Source organism: Triturus cristatus, chromosome 11 (genome assembly GCF_964204655.1).
Source record: "Triturus cristatus chromosome 11, aTriCri1.1, whole genome shotgun sequence".
Lineage (NCBI taxonomy): Eukaryota > Metazoa > Chordata > Amphibia > Caudata > Salamandridae > Triturus > Triturus cristatus.
This window is the reverse complement of record NC_140594.1, coordinates 579,416,967-579,436,750: the sequence shown is the minus strand read 5'-3', so window position 1 is coordinate 579,436,750 and position 19,784 is coordinate 579,416,967. Positions and strand designations below refer to the sequence as shown.

The window sequence follows — 19,784 nt, the reverse complement described above, 5'->3', positions numbered from 1 at the left end:
AGAAAACGCTGCAATTCGAGAAACTGTCTGAGCAGCCCACGGATAACCCCCCTGACATGCCGGACCCGGCTGATGGGGCGACCGGCGGCGCGACGACCCAGGCTCCGGCCCCGGACTGGCTACAGGAGATGCGTGCCGGCTTCAGGGCCCTGGATGGTCGTTTTGACGCCCTAAATAAGACGCTGGAAACTATGGGGGCCAAAATCCAGGCCCATGACAAGCGTTTGGGAGAGGCTGAGGCCCGGATCTCGGCAGTGGAGGATAAATCGGTACAGGAGATCAAAAGGGTGGACAGATTGGAGCGCATACTGAAGGAAGTGGCCAGCAAAAACGAAGATTTGGAATCGCGCAGTCGGCGAAACAATGTACGGATTATTGGGGTTCCGGAGTCCACGGCCACGGGCCGGCTGGATGTTTTTGTGGAACAACTGTTGGCTGATATCTTTGGGAGAGACTCCTTCACTCCTGGCTTCGTGGTGGAGCGTGCCCACCGCTCCCTTGGGCCGAGGCCTAACCCGGGGCTCCCGCCTCGCCCCCTGATTGCCCGCATTATGAACTTCCGAGACCGTGACACGGCCTTGCGGCTTGCCAGAGAGAAGGGCGAGATTACTTGGCAAGGTGCACGACTCTCATTCTACCCAGACTTCACCGCCATGGTCCAGGAGGCCAGGCGTAAGTATGCGGGGGTGAAGGCGGCGCTCCGGAACCTGGGCCTTAAATATGGCATGCTCTATCCGGCCCGGCTCCGGGTCGAGGTTGATGGCCGAGCTCGGCTATTTGACAATCCCGCTGCGGTGCAGGAGTTTTGCCGTACCTACAAGCCGCGCGGGGGCCCGCCGGGGGGAGATGAGGGTGGACGGTCTCCCCCTGGTAGTGGGTCTGCGGGCAGCCAGGACCTGTTCTCATCCTCCGGTGTCGGCTGAGACTGCGCCCGTTACTGAACTTTGCACTGTTTTGACTTTGGTTATTTGAGGACGTATTAACATTTGGAGTATATTGGTTCTGCAGCGCTGGGTTGATTGCGGATCGTTGTCACCCCCCTTTGGTTGAAACCGCTGGGATCGTTTTCTGTTACGATGCTCTACTTTTTGTTGTTTGGTTACACTGGGTATTCCTGCCTAGAGCTATGTTCTTCTTTTTTTCCAGAATTGGGATTGCCTCACGTTTGCGTGGTTTGGCTGGGCGGGGGGAGGGGGGTTGGGGTAAGCAATTTTGATTCTACTACTACGGCTATGTGTGAACGAACTTTATTGATACACAGTGACATTCCGATTTTGCTGCTCCCATCACTTGCTGACTGGCATCAATGGCCCACATAGGTTTGAATGAAGCTCCTTGCAATCTATCGTTAATGACTTGGAATGTCCGGGGCCTGAACAACCGGAGTAAATGCAAACAAGTACTGCATTACTTAAATCGGCATCAGGTGGACATTGCTTTTCTCCAAGAGACTCATCTGCATGGCCCCATGCCCTCCCGCTTTGCGGCTTCCTGGGGCGCTCACCGATACTTCGCTAATTATAGTAATTACGCCAGAGGCACTGCGGTGCTGATCCATAAGAGAGTCCCGTTTCAATGCCAAACGTTCCTAGGGGACAGGGAGGGGCGCTACTGTATTGTACAGGGGGTCTTGATGGGCCATGTTGTTACTCTTGTCTGTGTGTATGCCCCCAACACTGATACCCCGGATTTTTTCAATGCGCTTGCGGCCCATCTGGTAACCCTGGCGCCGGCTGGCGTTTTGCTGGGCGGCGACCTAAACATGTTGCTGGATGTGGGGCTGGATAGCACCTCTGGGGCCACAGACTCTAAGCCTAGGGCAAGGCGCGCATTCCAGGACCTTTACCGTCGATTCTTGTTGACGGATATATGGCGCAGGCGACACCCAAACACTACTGACTACACACACTTTTCAGGGCAGCACAACACTTGGACCAGAATTGACTACTGGCTCCTCTCCCCGGGCCTGTCCCCTTGGTTCCGCGCGTTGAGGACGTTCCCGAGAACGTACTCGGACCACTCTCCAGTCCTGCTGGGCTTAGACGTTCCTCGACCTGAGGGGTTTGAGCGGCAGTGGCGCTTCCCTGGGAGGGCGCTGCTAGATGACCTTTTTGTGCACGAGGTTTCCGAGGCGATAGAGGACTACTTCACCATAAATACTGGCTCGGTGGACTCGTGGGCAGTGCTCTGGGATGGGTTCAAGGCATACATCAGAGGGGTCTGCATTGCTAAGCACGCGGGGGTCCTGAAAGTATTGCGCGCCACAATAACACAACTGGAGACACAGCTAGACGCGCTAGACACTGAGGCGCAGCAAGCACCCGCGGACGAGGTATTTACCATGCGCTTACGACTGTTATCTGACTTCCGGGAGGCCGCGGACAGGGAGATCCTGTATCTGGGGAAATACCAGGTTGCGCGTAGGTATGGAGAGGGGGACAGACCAGGGCGCACGCTAGCGCAGGCCTTGCGACCACCATACAGCAAGTCCCTGATCGCCGAGGTGCGGGGCACGGACGGGGAGCTCCGCACAACGCCCGCTGAGATCCGGGACGAGTTCCTGGCCTACTACACAGATCTATACACCACCAAGTTGGGTGACTCCGCGGCCGCGCGTGCGGCCTATTTATCGGAAATCGCTCTGGTGTTCCTGGATAAGGGCATGCAGGAGTTCATGGCGGAACCTATAACAGTGGCGGAGGTGCGGGGGGCGATCAAGGTGCTCCGGGGCTCTTCTGCCCCGGGCCTTGATGGCTTCTCCGCTGACTTCTACAAGGCCTTTTCGGATCTGCTGGCGCCCAAGCTAATAGAAGTGTATGCGGAGGCCTTGGAACGTGGCTCCCTCCCGTCAACTCTTAGTGAGGCGGTCATTGTGCTGCTCCCGAAGCCGAATAAGGACCCTACATTGTGTGGGTCGTACAGGCCCCTCTCCCTCTTAAACACTGACTATAAGATCTTGGCCAAAATAGTGGCCAACAGGCTTTCCCAGCTGATGGAATTCATTATATCGCCCGCACAGTCCGGCTTTGTCCCCCGCCGCTCGACGTCGCTTAATTTGCGAACGCTCTTCACGGTTCTGCACAGAATTAACCCGACCACTCCGGCTGCCGCGATCCTCCTAGACACCGAAAAAGCGTTCGATTCTTTGGAGTGGCCTTTCTTTCTTTCCGTCATGGAGCGCATGGGCATGCCCATGAACTTCCTGGCGACCGTCAGACTCCTTTATAGTCGCCCTACGGCCCGTTTGCGTCTCAACGGCGCGCTCTCTCGCCCGTTCTCACTTACGCGCGGTACGCGACAGGGTTGCCCGCTTTCACCGCTCTTGTTCATTTTGGCTATGGACCCCCTGATTCGGCATTTCTAAGAGCGGCACCTCCACAGGGGTCTCCAGTTTCGGACGGGCCCATTGCTGGCCTCTCTTTATGCCGATGACACAATCCTGTATGTCAGGGAGCCGCAGGCCAACCTGGCCCCCTTGATACAGGAGATCCTTCGTTTCGGTAGCCATTCGGGCCTGGGCATAAACTGGCATAAGTCCATCATCTTCCCGCTGACTATCGGCACCTCCCCATGGCAATGTGAGTTCCCTCTTGAGTGGTGCTCAGACTCGGTGCGATACTTGGGCATACAAATACATTTGAACACGGACGAAATCATCCGCCTCAACTATGGCCGCGCGATTGCGCGGCTGGAGACTCAGGTGGATGGGTGGTTGCGGCTCCCGCTCTCTATGTCCGCCAGGATAGCTATTCTTAAAATGATAGTGCTCCCCAAATTCTTGTATCTTTTCAATAACATCCCTATCCCTCTGACCCGGGCCTTCTTCTCCACGCTGCGGTCCCTCATGATTAGGCTGGTCTGGGGCGGGAAACACCCCCGGATCCGCTGGGCGACCCTCACACTCCCGCAAGATCGTGGCGGCCTTGGAGTGCCGGATTTATATTTATACTATTTAGTCGCTCAGTGTGCCCATGCCTATGCCTGGTATCACCCTGATGCTCGGATCCCATTCCTTCGCCCAGAGGCGGACTTTGTCCTCCCGGGTCGCCTGTCGACGGTGTTGCCCAAAGGTGTCCCCAGGGACCCAAAGGACATTCAAACCGTGTCTACCGCCAGCTGGGCATGGAACAGGCTCTCGCGCTATTTGGCTCAGCCTATGCTGTATTCGTCTTCCCTCCCGATACCCAACCCTGGGCTGTTGCCTGGCACGGATGAAGCACTGGTGCGACGAACGTTGACGAAATTTGACCTCACCAGGATCGGGGACTTGTACCCGGGTGGGCACATTTTCTCGGCGTCAGAGGACGCGCGATTAAGTGACGCTACATTCATGGACCGGTTCGTTCTTCGCCGGCTCTATTGCGCCGCCCGGGCGGAGATTCAGGGATTCCCCCTCGAGCCGGCCTCCCTTGAACCTCTCACCATCCTGATTGACGCCGATACGGGGGCACATATTGTTTCCAAGCTGTACAGGGCGTGCGCGGCGCGGGTCCCCTGTGCGGATGATCGTGCGCGGGAGGAGTGGGGGACCGACCTTGGTAGGCCTATCACGGACGAACAATGGACGGCATGTTGCAAGGTCACCGACACAGTGTCATTGAATAGCCGTCACAAACTCCTACATTATAAATTCCTACGCCGTTGGTATATGACCCCGGTTAGACTCCACGCCATTGATCCCGCGCGGCCGCACGCCTGCTGGAAATGCGCTGCACCACATGCCGATTTTGCACACATGGCCTGGACGTGTCCGAGACTGCAGACATTCTGGGCTCAGGTTCACAAGATCCTAGAAGAGATGCTAGGGCTTACACTCATTCCCACTCCTGAGGTCGCACTGCTGGGTTATACGGTCAATTTCCCAAAGAATGTCCGTAAGCTGGCCTCTCTAGGGCTTCTTCTGGCCAAGCGGGAGATAGCAAAGCACTGGGGGAGGAAGACAGCTCCCACGTCCAAGACATGGCTTACAGCCATGGCTTTCTGCAGCACGAATAGCGAGATCTACTCTAGTCTCCTCCCAACGATAGCGCGTCCTAGGGACATCTGGGGCCCTTATAAAACATACATTGCAGGCTTGCCTGACTCGACCCCGCCATCCCCGAATCCCGGAATAGCTCCCACTGGAGTGGGGTAGGTCGTACCAACCCACTATTACGAAGATGTAGGGGTCCTGCTGGGGTGTCGACGCGGGGATATTGAGCTCCTGAGGTCGGGTACTGTGCACCGCGTGGCGTTTTCCCATGTTAGAAATGAGGGCAGGGGAGGGGGACGTCTTTAGTATCCTGGAGACAGCTCACGGGTCAGGGATCCCCCTGGTTCAGGTTCGGGCAGGTGTTGATGATGGATTGGCAGATGGGGTCTTGTTGTCGGTTGCATTCATGGTGTGGTATTGTTTATTTCAGGACCGGAAATGTCACAATGCTGCTACTGATTGGTTATTTGTGTATCGCACAGCCGCAAAATCTGTATTATTTGATTTGTCTAATTTCAATAAAAACTTTAAAAAAAAAAAGAAAAAAAAAAAACCCCTTTCCTTAGGGTACTTAAGGGCTTACCTGAGAGTAGGTCCCTAGATTCGTTGTGGGACAAGATTCATTTCAAGACACCACTTCTTTTAAGATCCATCTGGGAACCCTGGACTTTCCTCTGGGCATCAAGGCTGCAACTGGCAAGACTCCTGCTGCTTCTGATCTCATCGCCCGGCTCCTCTACGGCAACGTCCGTGCCTGTGCTCCATACAGGAACCTTCCAATGCCTGTGGGCATCCAAGACACCTGAAGGAATCTCCCTTGAAGTGAAGGAGTTACTTCCCTGCATCTGCAGGCACTGCAACTAAGCTGACCGGTCTGCTGATCCAAGGCTCTCACGGACTCCAAAAGGCTCAGCAAGACAGGTGGTGTTTCTTCACATCCCTCGAGGCCTGCCCTGTCTTCTCACTAAGTTCGAGGCCAGTATCAATCATCGGAGCTGCAGGAACTGAACCCCTGTGCACCACATCAACTTGCTGTTGCAAAAGCTTTTTGGCTTCCTTCCATCAAGATCTTCAGGCTACAAGTAGCCCCCACCTCAAGCATCTCCTGTGACCAAGATCTTCATCCTCACCACATCACTTGCACAGTGGGCCTGCATCATTGGTGAGCTGCTTGAGGTCCTCTTGCGACTCCAGTGCCTCCGGCATGTGGGTCTTCTTGAGGGTCTTCTTTAATTTCTGTGGGCTCCCCTGATTGCTCATGCCTGTCCTGACTACCCTGCTTGTGGTGAGTCACCTAGACCTTGCTGGTCCCGACACTGCACTTTCTTCGCTTTCCACGTTTGTTGCAGTTGCCAAGGCTTTTTGGTGATCCCGGTGGACACCGACCCCTCAACTCTTGACATCAGACGTGGGACAGCTCATGAACGGCTCCTGGTCTTCCACAGCATCGCCAGGTCCTCACAGTTCAGTTCCAAGGTCGTCATCATCTCTCCTGCAGCACCCGACATCGGTGGGCATTAGTCTTCTGTGCCTCCTTGTCACTCCTGAGTGGCATAGACTATGTCCCCTCTACTTTCAGGTTCTTCACATCTCGAATCCACCTTTGAGTTCCACTGGACACTTTCACCTTCTCCAGCAGCGGCATCTTCCTGAAGTCTCTCATTGAGTTTGACAGCATTTTTCAATGCCACTTCGCACCAATTTACCTGGCTTCCCTGGTGTAGGTATCCTGGTTCCTAGAATATCCACAGGAAGGGTGGCTCTCCAACCTTCTGTCTTCCACTGGGTTGCATCAGGGTCCACTAGGAAGGGTCCTTCTTCTTTAAAATTGCAACCATGAATTACCCGTTGACTTGTATTGAGAACGCAGTCGTGTTCCCACTCTGCACACGACCTCCGTGGGGTTCCTAGATAATCACCTTGGGTGGTTCTTTGGGTCCCCTGCATTTCTACGTCTTCTGGGTATAGTCTCGAGTTGTGGTTCACATACCACTATTTTAGCATATGGTTTGGTCTCCCCCTGGTGATCACTGTGTATTTCTTGCTACTTACCTGTTGCTATTGAAAAGTATTGTGTGCATTGTGTATATCTCCGATTAGGAGATATCTGTATGTATTAGTGAGTGTCTTATAATGAATACATATTTCTATAAATACACTGTGTGGTTCATTTTCACTTAATCTATACCTATAAGATTATATTCTGGCAAAACAAGCTGCTTTACACTCCTTCTGGACTAAGCCTGAAGGCTGCTCTCCACAGCTACCACTTAGAGAGATTTCTAAGGTTGTCTAAGACCACTAAAATCACCATAAGGGTTGTCTGGATTAGTGCAGAGTGCCCACTTACGTAAGTGTGCACCATATAGTAAGCCAGCTTCTCACAAATGGCAATTATTTCCAAATGTGTACGGTTCCCAGGGTGTCTCTTCTCCCCACCCCCAAACCTTATTGGCGTTTCTCATTACACTGTGTAAGTTTGCACTGCATCGGACGATCTAAAAATGTTCCGGAGCCATTACATGAGAAGAGAACTGAACACCTTTATCTATGAAATGCTGTCAGTGTCTTGCAGAGATTTAAATGCCCAGACTTAGACACTCAGTGCCTTATTTTCATATTGCATGTTAAGTGAAAAGCTTTTGCGCAGAAACGCTGTGAATGCTCAGTGTGATTCCTCAAGCGATCCTGCCGGGGCAGGGGTAGTTTTGGTCACTTTCTATCCCCACATCTGTGGGGACAGTAGAGAATTTGTTTCTTTGACACATACTTGTTTCTTTAATGCAGTCCATTATCTTTAAAGAAAACTGAGCTGCGTTAAAAAAAAGGATTTCTATTTTTTTTACAACTTTTCTTTTTTTTACATTCACAAAGGGGAAGGCGTCGCAAGGAGACTCTTTCCCTTTTGCAAAGCATTACCACTTCTTTTGAGGTGTCAGTAAATCTTCAATGTTTTGTGTCCGCATTTCAGTCGCCAAACACTGCTACATAAATAAGACACAGATTTGGTAGTCTGAAGCGACGCCTAGAACATGCTCCTTCCTGATACTGAATCGGTATCCATTTGGAATGCCATTTTAGTAGTCGGAAAAACATCATGTTTACTAAATGTGTGAATCTGGATAGGTCGAGCTTAAAGTAATTTGTTTCACATATTTAAGGAACACCTTGGTGGACAATGTGAGAAATTGGCACTGGTAAGCAGTGACAGAAGCTAGCATCGGTAGGCACCATGACCAGTTCACACAATTACGCAGCGTGAAAAATGGCACTTGTGGGATGGGGAACATATAACAAAGTTGACCAGAGTAAGAAGCTTGCGGTGGGAGTCAATGTGAGAAGATAACAATGGTGTAGAGGGTAAAAAGATGGCATTGGTGGCCAGTGAGAGAAGCTCACACTTCTTGTCAATTTGTATATATTGAGGACACTAATGCAGCTAGGTAAGGGCACAACCTTCTTTATTTAACCATAAACCCTTTCTGCCCGCGCCATCAGCACTCCGCCCTTCCGCTTCCCCCCTTCCCATATCTTCCCCTTTCCACCTGGTCCTAGCGCCGAGCTCCGGAGCCAGGCATGCCAACGTGACATCTCCCCCCTTCTTAAAGTCCAATGTTCACTAAGTTAATGTTCCTCGATGAGTCGGGTAGGTCCCCGAATGATTCTCTGAGGCCTGCGCTGAGGAGTTAGTTCTCTTGACCTTCTTGAGCTTAGTGGTGTCTTTGGTCTTTCTTGGATCTTGATTTCTTGGCCCGAGTCATCTGTGTCTTGTTCTGACTCAGCTGCGCGACTATAAGCTGCTGGATTGCACTTGTTGAAATGCGACACATTCTGTGTGATTCTCTTGTTCTCAGAGGTTGCCATGACCATGGTTCCTTTGAGGCTCGTCACTCGCAGGGGCTGGTCACGCTAGCCACTGTCCGTCTTTGTCTTCTGTTCTTGCCTGACCAGCACGCAGTCTCCTTCTTGGATGTCCGATGTCCTGGCGTTGAAGCGTCCATCCGCATATTCTTTCATCTTTGTCTTTTTTGCTTTGTCAACCTCTGCCAACATCCTGTGGTCACAGGACTGGGATTTGGAGCGCACGGTGGCATCTGTGCCAGGTTTTCTGGTGCGCAGTGTTCTTCCCAGCATCAGCGTGGCTGGGCATTTGTCAGTGGTGCTGTGCGGCGTAGTTCGATAGGCTCTTAACACCTCGTTGAGCGCAGGTTGGATGTCTCGCCGGTCCAGTTCTGCCTGTTGTACGGTCTTCTTTATTGTAGCCATGAACCTCTCCACCATCCCATTGGCTTGAGGCCACATGGGAGTGATCTTCCGGTGTTTGAAGTTAAGGTGTCTGGCAAATTCTGTGAAGTCGTGTCCATTGAATGGCGGGTCATTGTCTGTTTTGACTACCAAGGGGATTCCCAGGCAGCAAATGCTTCAACCAAAATCAGTATGATGGTGGTGGCTCTTGTTGACGATAGTTGTTGCGCGATGGGGAATCTGGAGTATTAATCCATGATGATGATGATGTACTTCCCGGACTTCAGTGGCCCGATGAAATCAATGTCTACCTGTTGCCATATGCTGTTTGGGAGGTCAGACATCTGAAGCGGGAGTCGCAGTTCTTCTCGCCCTACTAGTTGGCATTGAGGGCAGTCTTGAAGTGTGGTTTCTACCATGTGATCGAGGGACGGGAACCAGACACATTCCCGTAGTGCTTTCTTTGTTGCCATTACACCTCGGTGTCCTTCGTGTACCAATTAGACAACTCCTTGACGTAACTGTTGCGGTATGACAATTTGTCTGTCTCTTAGAAGCAATCCGTTATCACGGATTGTGAGGTCAGTTTTAATGTGTTGGAAAGACACTAGTTCCTGTGCATCAACGCTTTTGTTAGTTGGCGTTTCTTCCAGGTGTCTCCACGAGTTTGTCTGAATGCGGTGTAAGATGTTTTGAAGCGTGGCATTTTTCGCACTGGCTTCCGTGATTGCTTCCAATGGGACAGCTGGTGGTCTTACCTAATCAATGACAAAGTGGATGTATTCTTCTGTCAGTGAGTGCCTCGTTCGTGTTGAGGCTTTGGGATGTCTCGAGATATGATCCGCTGGGTTTTCCGCTTTTCCTGGCTTGTAGATGATCGTGTAGATGTATTCCTGGAGACGGATGCCCCAGCGCTCGATTCTTGGTGGCATCTTCGCTCGAGGGTTCCTGAATATAGTTATCAGGGCTTTGATGGTCGGTGATCAGTGTGAAGTGTTTCCCATATACACAAACGTGAAAGTGCTTGCATGCCCATACAACCGCCAGGCTCTCCTTCTCCGGTTGGGAGTATGCTCTCTCAGTGTCTGTGAGACTGCGGCTGGAGTATGCTACAATGTGTCTTTGGTCCCCTTCATCTTCGTACTGAGCCAGGATGGCTCTGAGTCCCACTGGGCTCACGTCAACCGTTATTTCTGTCTTCTTGCGGGGGTCAAAGTATGCCAGGTTAATGGCCGAGCTTACTGCAGTCTTGATTTTGTTGAACACTCGTTCACAGTTGGTTGGCCATCGGAATGATTGTCCTTGTTTTGTAAGTTCCCGTAGAGGATAGCTAATGGTGGCGTAGTGTTTGATATATCGGGCGCAGTAGCTGGCCATGCCTAGGAAGGAACGTATGTCACTGACATCCCGGGGGCAAGGCGTGTCAGCCAGTGCCGTCACTTTTTCAGGGTCAGGTCGCATTCCTTCACTGGAGAAGATGTGTCCATAGAATTTTAGCATTGATTTGTGGAATTCACACTTGTCCCGATTGAGTGTAAGGTTGGCATTTAGAAGAGCGTGACACACTCGATCTAGAGCTTTGTCGTGTTCCTTGAGAGTGCCACCGAATACCAGAATATCATCGCTATAGTTGAATGCGTTAGGAATGTGATGAATAACTCACCTCACTGCCTCTTGGAATATTTCCGCAGCTGAGGAAATTCCAAAGTTGAGGCGTTTGTACCTGAAGAGTCCTTGGTGCATCGAAAAAGTGGTGATGTACCGGATTTTCTCATGAAGCTCAAGCTGATGGTATCCCTTGTTTAGATCCAATTTTGAAAAGACTTTTGCCCCATTTAGGCGAGTGATCATATGGCTGATGTGCAGTCCAGGGTGTCTTTCTCGCTCTATGGCTTTATTCGGGCCCTCATATCCACGCACAGGTGCACCTTGTTTTCTGCTCCCCACTTGGGTACTGCCACTACTGGGGATACCCACGGTGTGGGTCCAGTTGACCTTTCGATAATGTCAGCCCTTAGAAGGTCTTGTAGCTCCCAATCAACAGCTTGTTGGAGGTGGAAAGGTACCTTTTGGTGGTGCTGATCTACGGGTAGTATCTGCTCATTTATGTGTAGTCAGACTTTGAAGTGTGCCAGTTTGCCAAGTCCTTTGAATAGATTTGGGAATTTGGTGACAATGTCCGGCGAGTCGTCGACTTTGTATAGGATCTCCACTAGTTTTAAGTGTTCAGCCGTGGGTAAGCTAAAGAGACAGTAAGCTGCTTCAGGTCCTTCTATGACGTGAATCTGTGCGTGGACTGTTCTGTCTTCGTATGTTAAAGACATGCTGAATTGTCCCCGACACGGTAGGGGTTCTTTGGACATCCATGTAAAGACGCATACAGCAGCTTTCTGTAATTTGGGTTTTGGATTCATTTTCTTGTATTCTGTTGCACATATGTAGTTGAGCGACGCTCCAGTGTCTAGGACAAACTTTGCTGGGTGGTTTCCCATTTGGATGTGTAGTCTCGGGTATTTCTTCAGCCTGTCAGGGTCTGCTACCATGCATACGTATTCATCGCTATCTTGAGATATGGGGGTGAGAGGTGAGGATTTCCTTGATGACAAGCGATGGGACCGGTGTGTGCGGTACGACCGTATGTTGGATCTCGATGAACTGGTCCACCTGTCTCGCCTCTCACGCACTGTTCTGACGTGATGGCGAGGTCCCAGGGTGCGTCTTGTTGGTGCAGATTCTCTGCGGGGTGCTTGGCACACTTGTTCAAAGTGATTCTCCTTCTCACAGCGGTGGCAACGTTGCCCCATGGCAGGACATGGGCCCATGTGAAGGTAATCCTGTCTGCAGCGGTAGCAGTGTAGTTGTTGTTTCTTGTTGCTGCTAGTCTTGTTCCCACAGCGAGTTTGACTTGCTGACTTTGGTTTTTTTTTTGTATTCTGATGAGCTACACGTGTCTGAGTGGAGTCGAAAGGCTTGTTCGCGTTTTTCTGTCTTTCCTGCTTCCATCTTTTTTGCATGGTCTTCGGCTTGATCATTTATTCGCGTCAGCTCTTCGATGTCGTCGAAAGAGTAGTGTTTCTTTAGCAGGCGACGACGTAGTGACTCTGATTGACACCCCTCTATGATTCGTAGGCGAGGTGCATCTTGTGTTGAAATTGTCGAATTCGCAGTAGCGAGCTAAGCGTTTGAGCCTTGTATTTAAATCACCCATTGGTTCATCTTTTTCCTGTGACGCCAGATTGAAGGTGTACCGTTCGTAGTCTAGATTTCGTTTGTCAAGGAATTTCCTATTCAGTGCTTCTGTCACGTCTTGATATGAGGTTGCAGTGGCTGGCGGTAGTTCTTTAATAACTTGTCCGACGTCTTTGCCTATCAGGTTGCTCAGGGCAATGAGCTGCTGTTTGGGGTCGTGACTTGTGACCCCATCAAAAAGTCCTCGAAATCTTCTAGCCAGCTTTGCCATCTCAGACCCATGCCACTGCCGGGCGTGAGGACCAAACGTTCTGGGGGGCGTAGGAAGCATACACCCAGCATTACTGGACCTGGCTGCGCATTTTGTGATGTGTCCGGGGCCACTGACATGTCGCTGTGTAAATGTGGCTTCTTGGCTCTCTCTGAGGGTTCAACAGGTGCTCTAGGGCTTTGATGGTGCCAGGAATTGAGAGTGAGCAGATTTTGTAGACTTTTTGCCTGGTTTTAAGATGGCCGCCGAAGTGTTTGTAGGGTCTATGGCTGTATGGCCTGACTCTAACATAGCCGCCGAGTAGGTCACGTGTGCTCAAGGCTTTGGGCACACTGGTGGTTAGCTGCAGGCAGGCAGGCAAACAACAGGCAGGGGCTTACCCTGGGCGCGATGAGGCAGCATACAGTGACTCACAGTTCCAGGCTTTTGGCAGATGGCAGCCTCCTCAGTGCAGTTCCACCTGCAGCCACCGTTATATGCGATTGTGAGCGCATTTGCAAGCATCATCTGGCACGCGCTGACTCGACCGGGATCAGCAGGTTCAATAGCCCATCCTCGTCGCCAGTGTCAATTTGTATATATTGAGGACACTAACACAGCTAGGTTAGGGCCCAACCTTCTTTATTTAACTATAAACCATTTCTGCCTGCGCCGTCGGTGCTCCGCCCTTCAGCTTCTCCCCTTCCCATATCTTCCCCTTTCCGCCTGGTCCTAGCGCCGAGCGCTGGAGCCAGGCATGGCGACGTGACACTTCTAGACAAGGTAAGAAGTAGGGACTGTGAATAGCTTGGCACAGAACATTCTAAGACATGTGGAAAGTGTGAACCAGTGCTTGCAAAAAGTTTGGAGCTATACCACTATTTTGAAAGACTTTAGGTCCCGGTATCCTAAATCCAACTCCTTTCACTATTACCACACAGTAAGCAATCTAAGCGTCTGAAGCCAGTACACACTGCAATAAAATTAATGTAATCAGAAGAGGCAAGTACTTACCGCAGCGCTTTCGAACGAGAGCTGCTACTTCACATGGCTGGAAAGAGAGAAATCATCAGGTTACGCTAATATTTCTGATAGGTCTGCTCTTTCGTAGTATAGCCCCTTTCCTTCTATTCGTGTTATTATTTACTTCTACAGTGTTTAGTGGAAGTATTAGGTGCCATTATCATGAAGTAATTGGGTCCTCCTATTCTCCAACATCTAGGAGAGAGCTATCTTAAACTATTAAAGACACTTTTAACACCAGGCCCTAGTAAGCTGCTCCTTCTCTCATGGAATCTGGCTGGTCTAAGGACCAAAATATGTCTCTTCCAGGAAACAAGGTCCCTTGACTCGCTCCATCGACCTGGCTATCTGAATTATTTTGTTCCAGCAATTCCTATCAAAATAGGCAGGGTGTTAAGTATGAAGAGTCGCAGCATAGTTGAATAAAAGTACATTATTTGTAGAAAGGAAAGCACCACCGGTTACACGTCTTCCTGCTCCGGTAGTCTTTCACCAACTGCCTGCACCAAGCCACAGCACCGACCAGATGTTCTAGAATGGAGCGTTCTGGTCGTGCCATAATGCGGTGCATTCAAACATAAATACACAACACATCTTCCTCCTTTAATATAGAAAAATAATTTTTTAAAAACAAAAATAATAATAATAATAATAATTGCAAGCAACAAGTAAAACGAGGCACAAAACAATTACAGCAAATACAATAGAGCATATTTTCACACTGCAAATTTGCCTTTGACAAGAGCAACAAAATCTGACAACCATCTAGGTTTTTTCCGAGAATGCCTGTCTGTTGACTCATTAAGCTGACTCTCCATAGTTTCATTGCACACTACAGGAACCAAGGGCCAGATGTAGGAGGCTAAATACTGGTCGGTAACACCAAAATTCGGTAAATTTCAGCATTACCGACCGGTATTTAGCCATTCCTAATGTAGGTAAGGAATCGGTAAATACCGATTCCTTATTGCTCTTGCATTTAAGGAATCAGTAAATACCGATTCCTTATTGCTCTTGCATTTAAGGAATCGGTAATACCGATTCCTTATATGCAACGTAGGAAGCACATTAAAGAGTGCTTTTGAGCCTTAAGAAATCGGTAATTACCACCAACTTCAAGTTTGTGGTAATTACCGATTTCCTTTTAAAAAATAACTTTTTTGTTTTTTGTTAAGTGCCATGTGGCACACATACATGACCTTAGGGCATGTATGTGCGCCACATGTGCACACTTGCACATTTCAGGGGTGCAACAGGGTGTCCTTTTGACACCCTGGCACCCTTGAAAGTGCTCCCGCTATTAGCGAAACGGTAATACCGAATCGCTAATAGTGAATGTCTTCACATTCATTCTTATGGACCTCCAAGCCCATAGAAATTAATGGGTAGGTATTCCTTATTAACGAATCTCAATTACCGATTCAGTAATAAGAAATATTAAGGATTCGGTATTTTTTACTGAATCTTTACCTACATAGGAAATACCGATTTCTTAATAGCGAATCGGTAAAATTCGCTATTAAGAAATCGGTATTTCAGATTTACCTACATCTGGCCTCAAATCTTTGCATGTTTCGTCTTCCTCTAAAAAATCCGGCAGAACTACTTTTTTAGGATCAATCCCTCCGCAATCATTTTCCTCAAACATTTCTTGACAAATCTTCATAGACATTTTTGTCTCCTTTGAGAACTGCTATTCTGGTTAGGTTCCACACTCTGCCATCCATAGGTCTTACAGCATTCTTTAACACTTCCTTGACTTCAAAAGGACCTATGTACTGGCTTCCCCTTTTCTTACTCTACATGTTTTTTTTTACCTTCACAAACATTCCAATACTGATCACTGGATTACATTTAGATCCCCTTTTCTTATCAAATTTCTGTTTGTTGGTAATGTGTGTTTTTGCAATCCTTGCTTTAACCACTTCCAAATCCATGGTAGTGGAAGTTGACTGGACTAACCAAGCGGGGTTACACTTCGTCCTGGGTAACCTACCCCACATCATTTCAAATGGAGAACACCCTGTCATGTCATTTATAGTAGTTCTGTACATCCAAACTGTTTTAAATATTTGTGTCTCCCATTTATCACTGTCCACCTCAGCAATTTGTATAGCACTTTTGAGCACTCAATTAAATCTCTCAATAACACCATTGGCACTAGGGTTATACAGGGAAATGGTGCAATGTGTAACTCCTACTCTCTTGAAGAAACTTTTTGCCTTGCCAGATAAAAACTGCACACCATTGTCTGTAATGAGGCATACGATTAAACCTTTTTCCGTGAAGGTATCACCAAGAAACTTTAATACAGCATCCGTGTCCTATTTCTCTACAATTTTTATCACTGGCCACCATGAAAAAACATAAATAGCAGCAAGGATAAACTTTGAATTATGACCAATCAGACCCATAATATCCATAGCGATGGTGTCTCATGGGTTCTCCGGAACAACATGTTCTCCCATGTTTGGCCTTAGGGTTTTAAGAGATTTATCCGACTTTGCACAAGTAATACAGTTTATGACTAAACGTTCAATGAAAATGTCAACACCTGGCCACCAAAATCCTCTTTTCACAGTCTGCTTGGTTCTAATGATTCCACTGTGTCCTTCGTGCTTTTATTGTTTTCTGGTTTTGGTCTCCTGTGTGGCGAATAGTAGACCACACAACTGTGTCCTTCGTGACAGTGTTGGACCACACTGCGTCTTAAACCAGTGGGGGGTATTACTCTGTCACCCCTTCTGATAACACCCTCTACACAAGACCGCTCATTCCGTACCTCCCAAAAACACCTAAAATCAGGCTTCTATGAAATTCTTACTGGGCCACCCATTCACAATGTACATTTCTACTATTTGTAGCACTTTGTCCTTTGCAAACTCCTCACGCCAAACAATTTTGTCAATAGGCATGGTACCTTCATCATGCACCAACACAATTTGATATTCATCCCATTTGTTGCGGATGTCTTCTTTGATAGGTAAGGGCATCCTGGATAGAAAATCAGCTGTAACATTGTCGCTTCCAGGAACATACACTATGTTGTAAACAAAATCCTGGAGCCTCATGGACATTCTAGCAATGCGTGCTGACGCTTTGATCATACCCTCAATGGTTAAAAGGCGCACTAAGGGTTTATGATCACTTCTTATTATACATTCCTTGCCCCAAATAAAAGCTCTAAAATGTTCTAGCACCCACACACAGGCAAGGGTTTCCCTTTCAATAGTGGAGTAGTTTTTTCCTCCGTAGGTGTAAGTGCTCTGGATGCATGCGCTATAATGAATTCTTTCCCACAGTTAGATTTTTGTGCCAAACTCAGCACCTTAACCCTTAGAACTTGCATCAGTGGTAATGATACTTGTGAGTTGTGGATCAAAACCACAAAGTGCTGTGGCCTCGCAAATTGCCTTTTTCACATCATAGAATTCTTTTGCACATTCATCACTCCATACAAACTTCTTCTTGTTTTTTACAATTGCATAATATTATATGTTCTGAAAGAGAAAGTGTGCACGTATTTTGAATTAAACTCACTTAACCCTAAGAAGGACCTTACATCATCTTTGGAACTAGGGTGGGGCGCAGCATGTTTGGCTTCTACTAAATTCGTTTTTGGTTTTATACCTTTGTAGGGAGTGGGGTACTCGGTGGGGCAAGAGGGACCACAGGACGCTCTAGGTACACGTGCTTTTATTGTTTTCTGGTTTTGGTCTCCTGTGTGGGGAATAGTAGACCACACAACAGTGTCAACGCTCAGTTCTCTTAATTAGGCAAACAAAACGGTTGGAGATAGTCTCTCCCGTTGCTCCTCAGGAGTCTTCTTCAGCACGTCGGGGACTTGTGGTATTCTGGGCTTTAGGGTCTCTTTCTCTCTCTTGGACGAAGGTGCGGGAAAAGAAAAGAAAAACAGATCAGGGTTAAACCGAGTTTTTGGTTCCCCTTTTTAAGTGCCACCGCCACCAGTTATCTCGCAGTGGGGGAGGGAAACCATGAGGGAATTATCGCTGTGCTTGAGCAGAACCACACAAGTGTGCTCTAACTCCCTGTGCCTCCACACCACTCCCAACAAAACGACCCCCTCAGTGGTACTCGCCTTAAGCCACAACCCGTATCCAGAGCCGTGGCGTAGGGACCCGGGGCGTCTTCTCCCTCCTGCGGCCCGCCGGGTTTGGTTGCTGTGTACAAGATGGTCTTCTGGATCCACGTCTTTCCGCCTTGCTCGTCCTCTTCCTCGTCCCTTTTGCTACTCGCCTCCGCCTTCTCCTACAACCTCCTTTCGCTCTCTCATGCCTTGAACTCTTTGTGCACGCCTTTTGGGTCCTCTCCTTCTGCTGTCGTCAGAAACTACTCCCCACTCTCTTCAGGCGAGACTATACCGCTGTTTGTTTCCGGCTTGGTAGCTGTGTCTGGCTCGCCCATCAGCCACTTCCGGTCCGCATCGGTACAGTCCTTCTCACAACCTTCCTCACATAGCTTGTGTCCCAAATAAGTGACAGATTTAACAGCAAATCTGCACTTTGAATGTTTCACTGTCAAACCATTTTCGCTCAACACCTTTAGGACTTTCTTTAGCATGTCATCGTGCTCGTATTTGTCACTCCCAAAAACCAGGATATTGTCATGAAAACATACGGCATTTTTGTAATCCCCAAATAGTTTGTGCATAATACAGTGAAAAACAGCTGCCACGGACGCCAACCCGAATGGCATCCTATTATATCGATAGCAGCTAAAAGGTGTGATGAAGGCAGTAAGATTTTTGCACTTCTCATGTAACTCAATTTGGTGGTAAGCTGCCGAAAGGTCAATTGTAGAAAATTATTTTGCTTTGCCAACTGTAGCTAACAACTCTGCAATGCGTGGTAGGGGAAACTGGTCAACTAAAATGTTGTTGTTTAAATGTCGTAAACCAATGCAAAGTCTAATTTTTCCATTGGATCGTCTGGCCACCACAATGGTAGAAACCCATTTGGACGATTCAATTTTCTCGATAATGCCCTCACTCACTAAGTTGTTAAGTTCTCTTTCCACTTCATCTTGTACTACCATGGGAATGTTCCTCGCTTTGTGTATTTTAGGGCAAGCATTCTCTTTTAAGTGAATCTCATGTTTGAAATTCACTAATTTGCCAATTTCACTTCTAAAAACACTATGGATTTTTTTTAACATAAGATCCCCAATACTATCATGATCCCCTATAACCATAACAGGATCAGGACTGTTGGGATTGAGTATAATATCCAGTTTCCCTTGCTTGCACCAACTCAACATAGATGTAACTTTCTTTGACACGTATAGTTTTGCTGTACATTCCCGATTTTTAAACCTGAAGATTAAAGACCTGAAACCAAGAATTTCTATTCTTTCACCCGAATACCCTTCAGGATTTATGTCTGAAGCTTCTAAACTACTTCCCAACCTTTTAGCAAATGGAGATCTCCATATAAATGAATTCACTGTAGAATAAGGCGATCCAGAGTCTGCATACATTTGGATTTCTACTACACCTATCACCATGTTGCAAGCAGGTTTCTTTCTTGCCATAGTGTTGTCTATGTTGAGGATTACAGGGCTGGTATCCTTTATGTTCAGTACAAATTAATTACTTTCCATACAATATTTATGTAACTGTTCATTATCACTGCTTTCACTGTCATCTATACTGTCATCTATACATTTGGGTGGCGATCACGATCCGGTAAAAAATGTCCCCGTACGACTCGTATCGGGTCTTTTTACCGTACGAATCGTACAAGTGCCGTACGAACTGGCAATCACGATTCGCATGGTAAAAAGTCCATACGAACCGCACTGGGAATAGTTCCCCACACGTCCTCGGGTCGGAAAATGTGTCCGACACGTCCTCGTACGATTCACCGTACAAACGTGAAGGGTGAACTCCGACCGGGGAATCACGATCCATCCCGGGCGTCCGAATGTACAACCGTATGGTGAAAAGACCGTCCGCACCGAACTCCCATAACAACCATGGAGACGTCCAAACAGGTGCCCGGTACGTGCCGTACCCCCCCCAGCCCCCGTAGGTACAGGCCGACCCCCCCCCCCGCCCCCGTAGGTACGGGCCGACCCCCCCCAGCC

The 19,784-nt window shown here is 48.6% G+C and overlaps 1 protein-coding gene across 2 annotated transcripts in view; it reads right to left on the bottom strand.

Annotated features, from left to right (window-relative positions):
- LOC146785119 (uncharacterized) overlaps positions 1-19,784 on the bottom strand; it is a 578,200-nt gene that overhangs the window by 209,133 nt on the left and 349,283 nt on the right. For both annotated transcript variants that reach the window (XM_085633808.1, XM_085633809.1), the window contains exon 25: positions 13,671-13,707. In XM_085633808.1, coding sequence (XP_085489934.1) covers positions 13,671-13,707 — 37 coding nt within the window. The remainder of the gene's footprint in view (positions 1-13,670; positions 13,708-19,784) is intronic.